The 19,386-nt window shown below is 37.8% G+C and overlaps 1 protein-coding gene across 6 annotated transcripts in view; it reads right to left on the reverse strand.

Moving 5' to 3' along the window:
- KDM6A (lysine demethylase 6A) overlaps positions 1-19,386 on the reverse strand; it is a 204,092-nt gene that overhangs the window by 98,748 nt on the left and 85,958 nt on the right. For all 6 annotated transcript variants that reach the window (XM_040632725.1, XM_040632697.1, XM_040632731.1 and 3 more), the window contains exon 5: positions 7,128-7,186. In XM_040632725.1, the coding sequence (XP_040488659.1) occupies positions 7,128-7,186 (59 nt within the window). The remainder of the gene's footprint in view (positions 1-7,127; positions 7,187-19,386) is intronic.

Consider the following 19,386-nt stretch of genomic DNA (forward strand, 5'->3'; position numbering starts at 1 on the left):
TGTTACGTGGCCGTTTAGATGAGAGGAGCTCAGTAAATAGACTGTGGAGCATTTCTGTCTCCCTGCCCCCACGAGAAAACCCAGTCAGCCAACATAAAAGTGATGGCTTTAGTAAACATCTATTAAACTTAACTGTTTTCTGTATTATTTAAACAATTAAAGATAAAAGAGGAGCATGGACCTCAAGGAATAGGCCACTTGGAAAAACTGGAGATAGTATACCACTACATAGAGAATAAAATGATTTAATAATAAAGTGGACCTAATTGCTGGTTAACACTTAGCAAAACATAGTTGGTGTTGAGTTTGGGTGGTCAGTCTTTTAGGTAATAGTGGATTTAGGGTGAAATAGAAGAATGAAAATATTTCAGATCAGGAGACCATCTTGAGGCTCAGAAGCAGTGAAGTCAAGAGGGCCAGTATTTGTACAAAAATTCCTGAAATAAGCGGTCACAGCTGAGGAAGAACAGTGTTGGGTCAAACTGGGAATAGAGTTGAATAGGTACTAGGACTGCTCACAGACCTTAAATGCTACATGGAGATTGACTTGAGTAACATGGTTAGTAGGCATTACAGGAGGCATATGGTTGAGGAAGCATAGGTAAGCCAGAGCCGAGCAAGGGTGTCTTTAAAGAGCCTGTTTTAATAATCTAGTAATGAGATATTGAAGATTGGGTCTGCAAGGTATTGAATTTGAGGAAAACTTTGAAACAACTAGGAGAAGAACTTGATGATTCGATATATACTGGCTATACCATCTCATGGGCACTGTTTTTTTTTTTTTTAAAGATTTATTTATTTATTTATTTATTTATTTATTTATTTGAGAGAGAGAGAGAGAGAGAGAGACCGTGCGCGTGCGCGCCAGCAGAGGAAAAAGGAGAAGAGAGAGTTTTTTTTTTTAAGTTTTTATTTTTGGGGCACCTGGGTGGCTCTGTCGTGCCGCCTGCCTTCGGCTCAGGCGATCCCAGCGTTCTGGGATCGAGGGCCACATCAGGCTCCTCCCCGCTGGGAGCCTGTGCTGCTTTTTTTTAAAGATTTTATTTATTTATTTGACAGAGACAGACAGCCATCAAGAGAGAGAGAACACAAGCAGGGGAGTGGGAGGAAGAAGCAGGCTCCCAGCAGAGGAGCTCCGATGTGGGACTCGATCCCAGAACGCCGATCACGAAAAAAAAAAAAACAGTGCCCATGAGATGGTATAGCCAGTATATATCGAATCATCAAGTTCTTCTCCTAGTTGTTTCAAAGTTTTCCTCAAATTCAATACCTTGCAGACCCAATCTTCAATATCTCATTACTAGATTATTAAAACAGGCTCTTTAAAGACACCCTTGCTCGGCTCTGGCTTACCTATGCTTCCTCAACCATATGCCTCCTGTAATTGCCTACTAACCATGTTACTCCAAGTCAAATCTCCATGTAGCATTTAAGGTCTGTGAGCAGTACCTAGTACCTATTCAACTCTATTCCCAGTTATGACCCAACACTGTTCTTCCTCAGCTGTGACCTGGCTTATTTCAGGAATTTTTTTGTACAAATACTGGCCCTCTTGACTTCACTGCTTCTGAGCCTCAAGATGGTCTCCTGATCTGAAATATTTTCATTCTTCTATTTCACCCTAAATCCACTATTACCTAAAAGACTGACCACCCAAACTCAACACCAACTATGTTTTGCTAAGTGTTAACCAGCAATTAGGTCCACTTTATTATTAAATCATTTTATTCTCTATGTAGTGGTATACTATCTCCAGTTTTTCCAAGTGGCCTATTCCTTGAGGTCCATGCTCCTCTTTTATCTTTAATTGTTTAAATAATACAGAAAACAGTTAAGTTTAATAGATGTTTACTAAAGCCATCACTTTTATAGTTGGCTGACTGGGTTTCTCGTGGGGGCAGGAGACAGAAATGCTCCACAGTCTATTTACTGAGCTCCTCTCATCTAACAAAATTATCTAGGTTCATTTTCATTTCCTTTTCCAAGTTTTTTACCCATCTTTCCTGTGTGCTTCCTCAGTTTTTTCCCCACCTTAGGGGAAAAAAGGAAAAAGGTTGTGGGTGTGTGTGTGTGTGTGTGTGTGTGTATGTATAACATGTGAGTGTGTGGAGGAAACTGTATCATTCAGAATAGATTCTCATTCTGGTCATCATTTTACCACACCTCACCAAACTGCATGTAGCCAGAGCATGATCTCTGCCACCACAAACTAGACTAAAAACACCAACGCATATAAATTTTGCTGACCTCAGTATTCTGATGACAGAATTTTAGAATATGAGAAACGGCTATCCAGAACTATAAAGTAGTTTCATGATACAATGCCTGGAAAGGTTTATACTTTTCAAATATTACAGCATATTCTCTAGCAATAATTTTGGTGATATAAAAGACTACATCTTTTAGATTTTGAGAAAAAATGCCAATGATAATTATGCACAGCAATATGCACTTTGTTTTTGTTTCTACAAAGTCATTAAAAACAAAAAACTTCTGCAGGACTTTACCAAACTTAGTAAAAATAATGATATTAACTAAATGTCCCTAGTACAGTTTCAGTACATTTGGAAAGAGACATAATAAAACTTTTAACTGTTCTAAGGCTAATAAAGCTGAGTCTGGAGATTTCCCTCAGGGATATCTGAAGGGATAAATGGTTTAATACCACACCATTTCATACTAATAAAAGGGAGAATATTCTAACTCTAAATCAGTAATAACATGTATACACAGAACACATAAATACTTTCACACACAGATATTATGAAATGTAGAAGTTCCTTTTAAAATGAGACAAATGAAAGATTTGATGAAGTAATCAAAGAAACAGGCAAGGTGGGATTTTAAAAGGTGGGGATGGTAAGAGAAGGCATACCAAACACAGTAAATGGCACAAAGTTACATAGGTAAAAAATGCTCAATACGTTTCCAGGAAAATGTTAATACTGTGTGACTGACACAAAGAATATATTTAGGGGAACAGTAGGCTTGAAGGATCATTTGAGGCTGAACCAGAGAGGACCTTAAATGTGAGGCTAAGTTAGAAATATCACACAAGAGTTCTTCACATTGTCATTTGCTAATGTGTTACTTCGTGGCTTTTTTTGCTCTTTAGCCAGTCTTCATTTCATCATCCCAGACAGTGGGAAACATTTTTTCCTTCCCCTCTTGCAAAGATTTATGTTTTTATCCATAATTTCCCTGAAGCTTAATTAGTCCAAACCCTTCCAAATTCTCTCTGGCAATTTATGTGTCACTGGTAAGCATAACTTTACCAGAACTGCCTTAGTTAAATGCTAGTTTTGTCAAAACAGAAGTGTACATAATAAACAACACATGTTAACATGAACTGTTTCATTTTAATGGGACTATACTTACGGTTTTCATCTAAGAGCATTACTTTGTATTATGATAGCTCAAAAACATTTATTAAATATTAAGTTTTTGCCAGACTCCATGCTAGACAAGCCTCAGGATCAACGGAGTATCACAAAGATATTAGGTTTATTTGCACCCAAAGTGGTCACCACAATGGAGAACAGATATTCCTACACTTCTAAGAACATTTGTGATTGGTACAGTGCTTAAGGAATTAATCCTAAAAAAAACTTCACTTGTAATGTGTTAATACTTCTTTGTTTCTAATCTCACCTCCACCTCATTCAACCCTTTTTAATGTCAACAATAATCACTATATTTCCTTACCAGTCCTATCAATTAGATTTGGGAGCTTAATTTCCAAAATCCTTTGCCTTTAGCACAGAATTATGTATCTCTTAGATGTGCCACCGTAAGCCACTTCTGATATTGATCAATGGGAATACAAAAGGTTGCAGGCTAGAAAGAGAGGATTTTAAGACTTTTCTGATGGATATATTTAAAAGTATGGCTGTAAGCTGTAATAATTTATTACTGTATGTATTTCAATTCCTCTCACCCAAGGACACAGGTTTCTCACTATAAGGCAAGAAGAAACTCAATTCAAGGTACCCCGAGCAATGTGCCCCCCTTCAAGAGCAAGAACAAGTGAAGGCATGGGCATGCATTCATGCACCTGTACAAGAATGGCTTTATAAAGACCGGTTCCAGCTTTCTGATGTTTCTATTTTTACTTTGTGCTTCTATGTCTTTCCCCTTCTGGACATCTCTTTAAACTATGGTCCCACAATACAGAGTAGGATCAATAGTAAAACTGAATAACCAACCTAAGTCCAATAAGGATGTTACAGTTGCTCTACAACTTTCTGACATGGGCTCCTCTAAGAAGGGAATGCAACTGAAAACCAGAAAAACCGACCAAATAACAACTGATCTAGAAGCTAACCAATAAAATCAACTCCAAAAGAAACAATGGGCAGAATATGGCAAGAAACAAGGCAAACAAGTTAACAGATGAAACTATACTTAATAAAATTGTTCTCAATTATATTAAGTCACCATCACCAAACCCCACACACACTGGCCGCATACATTATCACCAAATGCTATTATGCTTATTAAACTAGCAAACACCAACAGACACCATTACCAAGTATCAAATTTTACTTAAATTACAAATATACTGAAGATAAAACATTCTGAGACATCCTAGACGGATCCTTAGAGCTGACAATACAAAAAAGGGCATAACACGCCCTTCTCTAGAAACATTTTTTCAACATATCCCAAATTTTCATGTAAATAATTTCAGGGAACAGAAAAATGCCTGATCCCAGAAATTAACAGCTACTTACAAATAAAACCAAATAAAACACAAACACAGTCCCTAACCTAAGGAAGTTCCTAACACTTAAGGCTGTATTCTGAAACTCACCAGGCAACTACTTCATGCTTTCTAAATTCTGCAGCTGTTCAAGAAAGAGCAAGGTAAGTTAAAGGATGGGACACACGCATTTGTGAAAAAAACATGTGACCAGCAAGAGAGAAAACACACAGCTAGGATGGATTCAGACAGGGTGTGAAATATGTCATTTTAGGAAGCAGCCAGAATTAAAACTTAAGACGTGAGAAAATGGTGGTGACCAGGACAGGATCGACAGACCAGAGGGCACTTGTTAATTCAGACACTGCATTGTCCTTTTATCATTCAGTTTCATTTCTTAGGTCCACTGAAGGATACAGAAATCATACATAGATAAGGAATCACATGATATAATGTTCCACAGCTACAAGTCTCCTAAGTTGACATGGTCACGTATTTATAAAAGTAACCCAATTTTGAACTGATGATGGTTTTACTTCATTACTGATTTTACGTCTGTATCTTCAATCTACAGGGAGCTCACACGTTATCACAAGTAGGTGAAAAACGGCTGGTGTGTGGTATACATGTCCATTACTAAACTGTAGAGTTCCTTGCCTCAGGTTTCACCTAAATTACTTCTGGCTAGCCATAAAGAATGTACCAATGTGCCCAGGAGAACAATTGCGAAAACTGATAAAAAAAAAAAATAATAACTACCTGTCAATCTCAAACCTGGGGACGGAGTACAATAGAAAAAACATCAGACTGGGCAATCTGAGCATTATAACCTCTCTTCTGCCACTAAACAGTTACATAATATTCAGTTACACACACACCTTGCTGTCATCATCTATAAAATTAAGGGAATAAAGTAACTTATCTCTAAGACCACTTCTGGTTCTAAAAGTTTAGAATTGTGTATTCTATGAATAGGATCTTCAAGAAACTAAGACTATTTTAAAACAGTCCTAATCTATCCTTGGTTTTAAATATGAAGTATTGGACATGAGGTTAGGAGGCTTAAGTTCAGGATTGCTGTACAGTAATGGACAATTTAAGAGAAAAAAATTACAAAGCTTCCTTATAAAGATCAATTAAAGTTTTGTGAAGTTTACAAACAATATGAGTGATCTGAATGATTAAAATACTCTATATATACACACGGGTATTCTCCAACAACGCAGTGCTTCCACAGATGATCAAAACCCAAAAGAACCAAAAGCAAAGAGGAAAGAAAAAGCATATAGAAAAATCATCCATGTCTACAGTTTCATCTTTAGGGTAACCGTACTGAATCACTGCCAATACATATTTAAAAGCTCTGTAATAAATACCCAGGATGCCCAACAGGTACAATGACAGGGTTATAACCTTTGGTCAAAACCTTGCTTNNNNCTCTCTCGGCATTCACTCAGGTTAAAATTATGGAGAACAGAAGGGACTCTGACAAAACTGGATACGCTCCAAATAAAAAATGTCTGGATAGGGCTTTATGGTTTACAAAATACAAATTATCTCATCTGATCATCAAAACTCTGTGAAGTAGAAAAGGCAAGTGACTACACTGCACTTAAAAAAAAATCTCACACACACACACACACACACACACACGAGGAAACAGATCTAGGGAGGCTATTTAACTCAAGATCCAATTAAGAGACAGTGCTGAGACCAGAATACCTATCTTCCAACTCCAATTCTATGTTATTTCCATTGGAGAACACTATTACTTTGTCTCATAAACAAGAAAAACAACAAGGGGGCAAAGGCCTTAACAACAGCGCCCTACACTTTACGGTTTATACATTCTTATATATTCCTATCATATTTAATCTCTGACTCTGAAGGTAGTACCATTATTCCTATTTTATCAATGAGAGAAATGAGAGCTTGTAATCTGGTGCCTAGTTACTGGAAATTGGAAAATACTAGCGTGCGCATGCATATATACTGGAGTGTGTGTGTTGGGGCAGGGGGAAAGCAGCCAATCTTGTCTAAAAGTTTGAAAAGGTAAACATGCTGGTCATCAAAGATCATTTACCCACAGACCTTGAGATGTGAGAGCATAGTCATTCTCCAGTTCAAATAATCTGGGGACCACCGGTCCATAATAAGTGACTGAGAAATTCCAAAAGCTTTCCAACCTAAGCGTTCTATAATCAGAATCTCATTCCATATTCTTTTAGGAACACACATAACTCTAACAATCTAAAGTGGGTCAGTATCTCTGAAGGAACGATCTAATCAATTCAAGAGATTACTGAAAACCGTAGGCTTAGTGACATTAAAATACTTTGTATTTACTATACATACACACACAGTATCAAACAAAACAAGCCATTTACTAGAAATAACTGGAGTTATTAGTTTTATGTCAACTTACCACTGAAATGCATTGTAATGGAAGTAGACCAAACCAAGACCATATAAAAAGGCAGCATTCTGTAAATAAAAGGAAAAAGAGACTTTTAGGAAAACCAATTGTGTCTAATGCATATGATGTTATTAATATAAAATACCATGTCAAAGATGTTTTAAGTTATTAAAACTATGCTGCATTACAATATATTTACAATATATTTTTAGAACACCAAAGTAACAGTGATGAGTCAGTAGATGGCACACAATCCAATCAACTTGGAGAGATTCTCTGGTTTCTTTTTAATCAAACCTTTCCTGAAATTTAAAAAATCTATCGGCAGAATTCCATGGGCACATCTGAAAGATGTGAAAATGTTTGGATTATGCTATCCTTTTCGCTCTTGCTTACATCTGTATTCTTTCTCTGGTTCTTTGTTTCTTTAACTAGATTTTAATTTTATGTTCAGTGCTGCCAGGAAGGTAGTTACAAGTCAAAGGAAATGCACAATATAAACCTAGACAAATTTTAGTGTTAAACACACACACGCTAAAATGACACGTAGCCATTTACATTTGGGGCTTCAACATCAGTGATTCCTGGGGCACCTGGGTGACTCAGTCGGTAAAGCGTCCAACTCTTGATTTTGGCTTAGGTCACCATCTCAGGGTCCTGAGATCCAGCCCCGCGTGGGCTCCCCACTCAGCAGGGAGTCTGCTTGAGATTTCTCTCCCTCTCCTTCTGCTTCTCTCCCCACCCCACTGTGCCTGCTCGCTCTCTCTCTCTAAAAAATAATAAGTCTTTTAAAAAAATTAAAAATAAAAAGCAAATAAACATCAGTGATTCCTTTTGTAGTACAAAACAGAAAGATGCTTATCCAGACTCATTCTGACCTCTGGCCTCCAAATAGGAACCAGCTAGCTACTCCCTTTTTTCAAAAAGGGCAAACGTTTGAGTATCTATTACGTGTTTTGCCAATACATAAGCAAATCTGTTCTAGTAAACCTTATCTGTGTAAAAAAAATCATAAAGCTTTCACACTGATCCTTGTGAAGAAATTCCTACAAACCTATATTCTAAAACCTGAAAATTTTAGACTCTTAATAAAATGCTTCTTGCCATACAGTCTTGGGTTGTATTTCCCCAGAAGCACACCCTGAGACAGAAGGTTTCAAATATAAGTAGTTTATTTGGGAAGTTGCCCTAGGAAATACCAATAAGGAAGTGGAGAAGTGAGGCAGGGAAGGGAAGGACGCCAATAAAGGGTGCAGAATGACTGGTTTTACAGCTGAAACTCAATCCTGCTGCGGATCTCTAGTAGACAGTGTGGAACATTCCTAAATCATCTTGCCCTAGGTGTGAGGGACTAGAGTACTTATTCCACAATTGCTATCAGTCACTGGTTAGAGAAAAAGAATCAGTGATGTTTAAAGCGTAAACAAAAGTGTAAACAGCTGGGTGACTTTTTGGCCTGCAGTTGGTTTTTTTAATACTAAACTTTGTTCTAGGATTATATTGTGCACTTCCTCTGAATTTCAAGTACCTTTCTGGAAACACTGAAAAATGTTTAAATACATCTTAAAATGTAATAAATATGAAGACTTAATTTCATTAAATCCTCATTACCCCCAGCTTTCCAAATGAGAAAATTACATGCTACAAGAGTATTCACAAATGTGGGGATTCACAAAGGTCTCAGACAACATCTATTTCAAAAGTTCATATTTTTAAAATTTTTTGAAATTTACTTGGAACTGGCTTTAATCAGGATCATTCATTTACCACCCCCTGAAATAAGTTGAGCATTTTTTAGGTGTCAGGGACAATATTCAAGTGTTGAGCAAGTCAACATTAAAACATGCTTCCCCTGCTGTCAAGAAGTATGCAACCTAGTCTGTGCAGGTGATGGGGAGTGGGGAGAACAGTGATACTAAGAATGCAGGCGTAGTTAATTCAGAGTCATGAAGTGTTCTACCCAGAAAGTCTAGATCTGGAAGACAACTAACTGTCTTCTTAGGTGAGAGAAATGGCAGGGAAGGGAGTATGGCTGAATAACAGATTAACATCTTTCACCTATTTAGGTAATTACCCAGAGAAGGTGGTATGGGGTGTAGTGGAATTTACTGAGGAGAATTTCTGCTTTCGAGAAATACCTGGCATCTCCCAACGTCCTTACTTTGTTCCTAGCTTATCCTTCCCATTTTAGGAAATCTTGCTCTATATCCTTGCCACCTTATAAATTCTATCAATTATTTAAGATCCATTTGAAATGGCATCTTCCCCATGAAGCTCTGCTGCTTCTCCCACCTCAACCCAGAAGTAATCTTCCCAACCTTTAAATCTGGCCTGGGCACAATGTCTCTATCCTATGACATTGTTAATAGTAAGAACTTAATTTAATGCAAAATGCTAATATCATCATTTCTTTTTGAAGGTTCTAACAACCCTATGAGGTGGTGGAAGGCTTCCTTTATAGAATAAAGAAACAAGGATCAGAAAGATTCAACAACTTGCTCAAAAAGACAGGTATTAAGTAGTGGACATAGGAACTGAATCTCGGCCTGCCTCCAGAGTTCACTCTTAACTACTATATTTTTGTTATTTGTGTACTGACTAAACCCCATCGCATCAGACAAAAATGCCACAAAGGCAGGAATGCTAATCATGTGTGTATCCTCTTATCACCTAGCACAATGCCTTCTACACAGCAGATGCCCAAAGGTTTAGTAAATTCAATCACCCAGTATTTAAGCTCAGTTATTAAACTCAGCTCCCTAGATGACACTGAATTAGTATGAGGAACGGCTCCTATTAACCAGGAGCTTATGTATCTCAGTAACGAATTAAATCTCATTTTTCCCTAACAGTAAACAATGTAATTCAAACTTTTATTGAGCATCTATTATGAGTCACAGCAGAATTATCAGCACTGGGAAGAGAGTAGTGAGCAAAAATCCCTATCCTCAATGAATTTACAATTTAATGACAAAAGATCATGAAAAATTAAGTGCATAATAATATGTTCCAAGCTACAACCATTTAAGAGTTAATGAAATATATAGTAAGGACTAGGAAAAGAGGTAGTACTTGGGTACTGTTCTCAAAGATAGCTGGGAAAGGAGAAGGAAAAACAAGCCATCTCAGCCAGGGGTTCTAAATCACCCATCTTTAGAAACAGTGACCTGGAGGTGTGAATGGCTATATGCTCTTAAATCAATGAATTCCCTCCCAATGTACAATCTCACCACAAATGCCAATAGCATCCCCATTGAGAAACATGGGTCTATGCAAAAGGATGACCTGAGCAAAGGCACTGATATGGAAATTAATTTAAATATGATGTAGTCATTCATTCAACCTATACTATGAGGACTTAGAGGAGTAACTTTCTGGGAAATGTACTATTTAATAAATTTCAATACAAATACTTCAATACAAATACTTAGAGGTTAAAGTATCCATACCAGGAGTCAGCAAAGTATGGCACATGGACAAAATCCAGCCAGGCGCCTGTTTTTGTAACTAAGTTTTACTGGAACATAGCTACACCCACCCATTTACTTATTGTTTATGGCTGCTTCCAGCACCAACAGCAGAACTGAATAGCTGCAAAGGAGAGACTACCAGGCTTACAAAAAAGCCTAAAATATTTACTATCTGGCCTTTTACAAAAGAAGTTTGCCAACCTCTGACCTTGACTGTTTAAAGTAACTATCACAACCCCAAATTAAGAAATTGTAACTTGATGAGACTGCTATCAACTTACGTTGAAGGTTCTTATACTGTGTCTACGATAAAGTTATTGTCACAGATGTGGTTCATTAAGTTAGCAGTTCACCAATACCAGAGTCCATAGTAGTGTTTTCACTGATCCCCAACATAGCTCTTAAAGAAAATCCTAGGGGCACCTGGGTGGCTCAGTCGATTAAGCGTCTGCCTCCAGCTCAGGTCATAATCCCAGGGTCCTAGGATCAAGCCCCTTGTCAGGCTCCCTGCTCAGCGGGAAGAGCCTGCTTCTCTCTCTCCCCCTGCCCCTTCACCCCACTTGTGCTTTCTCACTCAATCTCTCTCTCAAATAAACGAATAAATTCTTTTTTAAAATAATAAAAAATTTTTAAAAACTCCTAAGTGCCCTGCTCCCTAATCAGAGCTCCAGGCCTAGCTGTGAAAGGGGAGCACTCTGCACTCTTCTGGAGTTAGGACACTAGAACCTTTATTCTTTCTAGCTGTTCCTTAGCTTCTCTCAGCTTCCCCAGACTACTTCCAAATTGAAAGGAAGGGCACTGAGGGTTCTACTTCCATTTTCATGAACATACTTACGTAAAGTGGATTGGAAAACAAGAGTAATAAAGTTGGCAATGTGACACAGTTCTAGCCAGTCAGACAAGCAGATTTCTACCAAGGGGTTTCTAGGAAAGCTGCTGCTTTCTGTGCATAAATGTTTCCTTTCCTCCTCTTCTTCCTTCTGTTAGTATGTCATGGTCCCCAGAGTAATGAAGGTATTACTAGCCCACCAAAGTGGTATGAAAAATACCTTATCCTGAAAACATTTGAACAAATCAGCAGCCACAGAAATAAACATCTAAACTAAACAGAGCATCCTGAAAATACAGCTGCTAATGAGTCCCCTCCAAGGGAGTTTACTGACAGGGAAAATACTGACCCTCAGCAGAGGAAGTAGGAATTCAGCCACCCATCAGCATCAAAAAGTCCAACAGAACCTTCCCTACCTTCACAATAATGCCTTAACCCTGCCACCTAGTTTTCTTAAGTTCAATAGAACATTCCATACTTTCCCAGTGAAGCCCTAAAACTCCTCCCTGTTTTGTCAGGTTTATATATAAATCTTTATCTCTGGCTACTGAGGGAGTTACTCCTTACTAAGCAACTCCAGCATGCACATGTAAACAAATTTTGTCTTTTGTTAATCTCTCCTCAGATCATTTGTAGACCATCCCTGCACTCCACCCAAGTTGTAAGAGGAAAGTATATCCTCCAAACAGTGACAAGCAGCAACTCTGTGTAAAAATCAGACCAGGCAGGCACTGGAAGGGCAGACACAGACATACAGTAAGATTTTATTTATTTTGAGAGAGAGAGCATGTGCGCCCGCAAGTGGGGGGGGGGTGTAGAAGGGGAGGGAGAGGGAGAAAATCTGGGGCAGACTCCACACTGAGCTCAGAGCCCACTCGGGGCTCAATCCCTTGACCCTGAGATCATGAACTGAGCCAAAATCAAGAGTCGGAGGCTAAACCGACTGCGCCACCCAGGAACCCCCCTCATATCATGATTTTAAAGGAAAACATGCTTAGGGGCATGTGGGTGGCTCAGTCGGTTGAGCGTGGGGCTCCTGGTTTAGGCTCAGGTCATGATCTCAGGGTCAAGGGGCTGAGGGATCAAACCCCTCAAGCTCAGCATGGAGTCTGCTCAAGATTCTCCCTCATCCCTTCCCTTCTGTCCCTCCCCCAGCCCGCGCGTACGCATGTGTTCTCATAAAATCTTTAAAAAAAAAAAAGGAAAACATTCTTTAAAGACAGAAGAGTACCAGTAAATTTAAGATCAGAATACTGCCCCCTCCCCTTGAGGCCACAGCTACTTTTATTTACCATGGTTTGGGTTTTCTGAGGAAAGGTTAGACCTAGCATCCTATAAGCACGCAGCAATAGTACAAAGGCAGCTGTTTCCCAGACAAAGGGAGGTTGAGATTAACAAAAGAGAATATGAATAAGTTAATATTCAAGCTTCTAAAAACTTCTTTAGACAAGACCAAAGCTAAAGCTAGTCATATTGGGCAACTAAGTGGGTTCTAAATGATGAGATTATCAAGATATTGTTAAAATATGTAATCTTTGGATAGAATAGCAGTTTGATTATAGCACCACCAACATCCCATATTCCAGTAATCACCTTTGAAGATAACCATATTTTTATACAGGGATATCATTAAGAAATGTAATCAAGCCAAACTATTAAAAAATATCAAATTTCTTAATTTTATTCTTCTCTGATACTAATCCCACATAGTTAGTGATACACAGTGGGAACAAAAAAAATCTGCTATTCATCCTATCTGGGGACCAAAAAGGGGGATGGGGAGTCTGAAGGCATTGTAAAGCTCCAGGAACAAATTTCCAAATGCCTCCGGTTACCTCCACCTGTTGGATACACTACAAATACCTGAAACTCCATAAATCTTAGACCGAAGAGGAATCTGATTTTTCTTTTTTTTAAGATTTTTATTTATTTATTTGACAGAGGGAGAGAGAGACGCCAGCGAGAGAGGGAACACAAGCAGGCGGAGTGGGAGAGGAAGAAGCAGGCGCCTAGTGGAGAAGCCTGATGTGGGGCTCAATCCCAGAACGCCCGGGATCACGCCCTGAGCTGAAGGCAGACGCTTAATCACTGAGACACCCAGGCGCCCTGATATTTTAATAGTACTGAAGATTTTACATAGTGGTAACAATCTCACCAGTTAGGCAAGACAAAAGTAGTCCTGTTTTTGTTTTCATCTCCTTCCCACCCTAAACCACATTCATTCTATTCATAAAACTCATTTTACAACCTAAAAACCTCTGAACCAACCCCCTTTCCATTCTTACTGCCCTTCTCTGGGTAAGAACCTCAACTTTGTCTACCTGGCCTCTTCCAAGTTTCCTAACTCCTCTCCCAAATTCTAACCTCCCCCACCATTTCCCCCCTTTCAATTCCACACCACTGCCAATGAGCTTTCAAAAACTCTAACATGACACTGTTCTATTTGAAATTCCTCCAAAGAGTCACTAACAACCTAGCATGACTCAAAGGGGTTTCATTTTATGACCCTTGCTCAATTTTCCCAATCTCATAGCCACCACTTCAATCAGAACAAATAACATGCATATCTATGAATAAAATATGCTCTTACACATTTCTGTGATTTTAAACATGTTTGCTTCCTCTGCTAAAAAAGCAAATGCCATCTTTCCTTCAACTCACTTCTCAATCTGGCAAATTCTTATTCATCCTTTAACACATCACTCACCTCTTTTTTCTAGAAGTAGGATCTGGTGCATTCCCAAGCCCAAAGAGAGTCAGGTTTTCTGATACATGTTTCCAAATGAATATCTATGTCTATTACAGATATGCTACTTATCTCCTCCACTAGAATATGAGTCTAATTGGTAGAGATAGAACCCAATTCATCTTTCGATCCCTATGGCAAAGTACCTGCATATGTAAGTTCTTTAGGAAAGGTTTGCTGCTGAATAAATCAATCTCTAACAGCCTTCAATAACCTGTTTCACATTTTTCATCAAAGAATTTAATACTTTGCTAAATTCAATTTATACTGAATCACTTCCTTAATTTGAACACTTAAAAGGGTTTTCCCAGTTATAACAATAGAGCAAAAGAGATTGCTAAAGCTCATTATAGCCATCATGTCCGAAATTATAGCATGAGAGGAGAACTTTTGCTCCCAAAATTTATGCATAATATTGCATGGTGATCAAGAAATCAGGCTGTAGAGGCCATCAGACTTGGGTTAGAACTCCAGCGTTATTATTTACTACCTATTAAGACTCATGAAACAAGTTAATTAACTGAGTCTCAGTTTCACAGCGTTGCTTTGAGGAATTAAATAAGATTATACATGTAAAATACTACCTGGCACTTGAGATTTTTATTAGAAGGAGGCAATGTATCTAACACCTCCAAAAATTTATCTGGCACATGATTAAGTGCTCAATGGATAAAGCATGATATATAAAACTCTTGATAAGTCTCACATGCTGTAAAAAAAACAAAAAACAAAAACAAAACCCCTGCACATTAAAAATAAGAGGACTCACAAAAGAGAGTTATGGACAAGACTACTCAAAACCTATGCAACATATGGGGCGCTTGGTGGCATACTCCGCTGAGCTTCCAATTCTTGGTGTGGGCTCACGTAATGATCTCAGGGCTCAGCAGGGAGTCGGCTTGGGATTCTCTCCCTCTGCCGCTCTCCCTGCTTGCACTTTCTCTTTCTCTCTCTCTCAAATAAATTTTTTTTAATGTAAAGATATTACAAGTTAGTGACCCCAATCACCTAACAATGATAAAAACTTATTACCAATTTGAACTTACCTCAGAGATACAAGATTGGTTTAAACAGAAAAAAATGTAAAACTATCTCAGCAGATGCAGAATAAGCATTTGCATACAAAAGAAAAATGCTGACTTTTAAAATGGTGTTTTTAACAGTTGGCTTTTGGTAAATAAGTTCCTTTCTCTTCTTCATTTGTTATTTACGAAAAAAAATAACTTTTAGTAATCATACTAATGGTAAAACATTTAAAACTTTCCCTTTAAGAAGGGAAACAACAAATGTACTTTATCACCTCTTTCAATCAGTACTGTGCTGGCATCCTAATTACCACAACGGCAGGCAAAAAGATCAAAAAAACTGGAAATGAAATAACAAAATAACTACGAATTACAAAGGCAGGATAGCCTACATAGAAAATCCAAAGTAATTTAGACAAATTAGCCAAATTAGTAATAAGTTAGTGAAATTGCTTGATAAATTTAACTTAGCATACAAAAGCCAAGCAGCAGATCTGAAAAATTAAAAGGACATTTATAATAGCAATAAAGCTGTAAAATATAAAATATTCCTTATAATATGCACAAGAACTTCATGGAAAATTATAAAATTTTATTGAGAAAGACAGTCGTTTCTTTACAATGAGAGGTTTTTTTTTTTAATGTACAAAGTGAATGCAATTTCAATCAATCCCTGGAAGTCATTTTATTTAACTTTAGGACTCTGATACAGAAACTGACTAGATATTGAACAAATACTGAAATAAATTGAAGCCTCCAGACCTGTGCTACCTGTTGTAAACCCATTTACTATCTATCTGGCCCTTGCCTTTCTTTCCACACTTTTGAGTCCTATACCCCCAACAATAACCCCAGGCTCTAAAACAGGAGTCCACAAACTAGCCAGTCAAATTTTTTCTTTAAAGCCCAAGAGCTAAAAATAATTTTTACATTTTATAATGGTTACATTGTAACCGATTCGTTAAGTACCTACAGAACAGCTGATGTTGTCTCTTGGCCCACAAAGCCTAAAACGTTTACTATTTCATTCTTTTAAGAAAGTTTTTGGACCTCTGCTCTAGACCAAGAACTTGAGAGTTCCCTAAACACCTACTGATGTTACTTTCATGTGCTGGCTCAGTTGTCTTCTTGGAAAGCCTCTCCAGGTCTCCCAGCTGGAATCCTTCCCTCAAATTGCAACTTCTTTGTAGAGTCTTTCTAATCCTCACTCAGACTTTCCCACACCCTTTACTCAAAGACACACACTTCCGCCCCCCTCATGGCCCTCAATACCTCCAATATATCACTTTTTTTTTAAGATTTTATTTATTTATTTAACAGAGATAGAGACAGCCAGCGAGAGAGGGAACACACGCAGGAGGAGTGGGAGAGGAAGAAGCAGGCTCATAGCGGAGGAGCCTGATGTGGGGCTCGAACCCAGAACGCCGGGATCATGCCCTGAGCCGACGGCAGACGCTTAACCGCCACGCCACCCAGGCGCCCCTCCAATATATCACTTAACAAAAACATATGCTTATTTGTGTTGTGTCTCCCCTCACAAGAATATGGGCAACTTGAGAGCAGGAACTATCTTACTTATTCCTGTATTGCCAACAAAGCCCTTGTCTATGAATGTAAAAGCTAGTTAGTGACTGACATAACTAGTGTAAAAGAAGTCACTGAAAAGTCAGAAGACAAGCACAGATTCCACAAGTTCCCTAGTTTACGCAACTTTTAATCAATGGTTCTTTTAGATAAGCATACTACCATAATTCAAAAGCTTTTCTTTCTTTTCTTAAATTCAAGTGGGAGTAAAAAAAGGAGGAAGAGTAGCTTTTATGTATTTTTGAAGTTCACAGTTATAAATAAAAGTGTATCAGAACTGCTTAATAAAGTATACTTAATAGAAGTCTTCAGGAAGCAACAGAATTTCTTCCCATTTTAACATGTAGCCTACCATCTTCTATTTATTTGTATACTCAAATACATAGCACCATTAACAGCATACACACCGTTTTTTATTCCTACCTTTCTACTTCATACTATAAACCGTAACAGCAATTTCTAAACTTCCCTGACTCATGAAAGACCTTAGGTTTTGCTGCTATTGTTGATGGGGATCAGGACATGGTACTCCAAAGTATGCCACTTTGGCATAAGAATTATTTTGAGCTGAAGGCATCTGAGTTCCTCGAATCCCTCATATGTTAAAAGCAGAGCCTCCTAAAAGAACCCAAGTGTCATAAACTCCCTCCCAGAGAGGAACTCTAACTGACTTTGTCACAAGACTATCATACCTTCCATCTATTCTCCTAAGGGTCCATTTATTTTCCCAAAAAAGTTGTTTTCCTGTAAGTGCCCTTTCTCCCTCTCATCACCTACTAAGTTGGTATAGAGCTCCGAATTCTAGCCACCCTTGGAGTTACTCATCACTGAGTTTTCCCACAGGCAAATGCATTGCATACGTAAACTTATTTTTTTTCCCTCCTGTTAATCTGCCTGTTTTAAGTAATTTGCAGGCCCTAGCCATGAACCTAAGTAGTCAGAAGAAAGCTTTTCTTCCCTACATTGCTTTTTAATTATTATGCCATTTCTTCATGGTAAATAGAGTTGTTGAGTAAGTAAGCTTTTATTATTAGCTAGCATTACAAAGGTATTTATTATAATCACTAATAGTCAACGTGTAATGGCATGACAGATCAGTCATGAAACTGGCAAACTTCCACTATTTCAAAAATGACTCATTTGTACTGAACTAGGTAAGAAAAAGTATGATCTCTCGAGAAATAAATTTTTAATTATATAATAAACACTACTGAGTTTTGAAATGCTAAACAAAGATTAAGATTTAATCATGGATTACAGATTTTAATTATATAATAAACACTATTGTGTTTTGAAATGTTAAACAAAGATTAAGATTTAATCATGGATTACAGATCAATGATACCTAATTGTTCATTCTGAATTCCAAAAGGCTCTAACAAAAATTAAAGGTGATCATAAATCAGCCACCAAAACTCTTTGGGTAGGAAAACCCTGACTTGAATTTACAGGAAGTCTTTACTTACTTACCACTTAATATAACCAATCATACTATCACTGCAGAGATGTAAATATGTTGTTGCCACAGGGGATATTACGTAATGCAGTAAATGCACTATTATCTTTCTGAAATCCAAAAAAAAAACCACTCAACTCTACATAATTCTGGATGCAAGAATTTCAGATGAAGAACTGGTGCCCTATAGAATGGCGAATCACTTTATTTTTTAAGATCTAATCATAGAGGACAGCTTTGAAGAGATGCGGTTGGAAGAAAGAAGTGCAACTGAAACTCAGGACATAATTATCTCAGTCATATTTAAAAAAATCAATCATATACTTATATTCTTCAACTTACAATACACTGTGGGTATAAATCACACAAAATTAAACAAAACTATAAATATAAAAAGTTAAACCTAAAAATCACTGTCATGAATATGAATTCTGATCACCACCGGCCACTGGGTAAATACTCATTGGCTCACAAATAATACTGTTACATTGTTTACTGATATTTAGAAAACAGAAATTAAAGTAGCATTGTCTGCAAGTGACAAAATCTGGTATACGTTCTTGAATCCTGAGAGAACCAAAAACATCTACCCCCACACTTAGGCTGGACCTGAGAACCTAAACCACACAGGAAATTCTATGTTAATATGACTTGGCTAGTCCTCTGTTTTCATTAGCATTACTTTACTTTTCCATGTCTCCTACCCAGGCACATAGTTTGTCCATTATTATAGTAACCATCAACTCTTCAATGCAAAGCATCGACAATAGTTTGAGGCCCATTCTTTAAATCCCTTAACTCGAATTCCTTACCTTGCTATAACCACCATTTCTGGACTGTTACATTTGTAGAGATTCTTACCCAATCAAGCTCCCAAATTGAAAGACCTGTCTTAAAGTTTCAATTCTCAATCAATTCTGACCTTACCTTTTTCCCTAGGATACCAACAAAGCTTTGTAGAGGTGGTGTTCTCCTTTAACACGGTAAGCAATAAACTCAGGTTTGTGTTCTTGGTATCTGGGAAGTCAGTCAGCTTTTGACACCTGGGAGGACCTCAAAATGCCTGTTAAGAACTCTGTACAATTAGAAACTACCAATGATCAATTATTCTGAGGGCTAACTAGTCTATTCCATGTATTGGGCATCCCATAATTATGT

Source organism: Ursus maritimus (assembly GCF_017311325.1).
Source record: "Ursus maritimus isolate PB19 chromosome X unlocalized genomic scaffold, ASM1731132v1 scaffold_X1, whole genome shotgun sequence".
NCBI classification, from domain to species: Eukaryota; Metazoa; Chordata; class Mammalia; order Carnivora; family Ursidae; genus Ursus; species Ursus maritimus.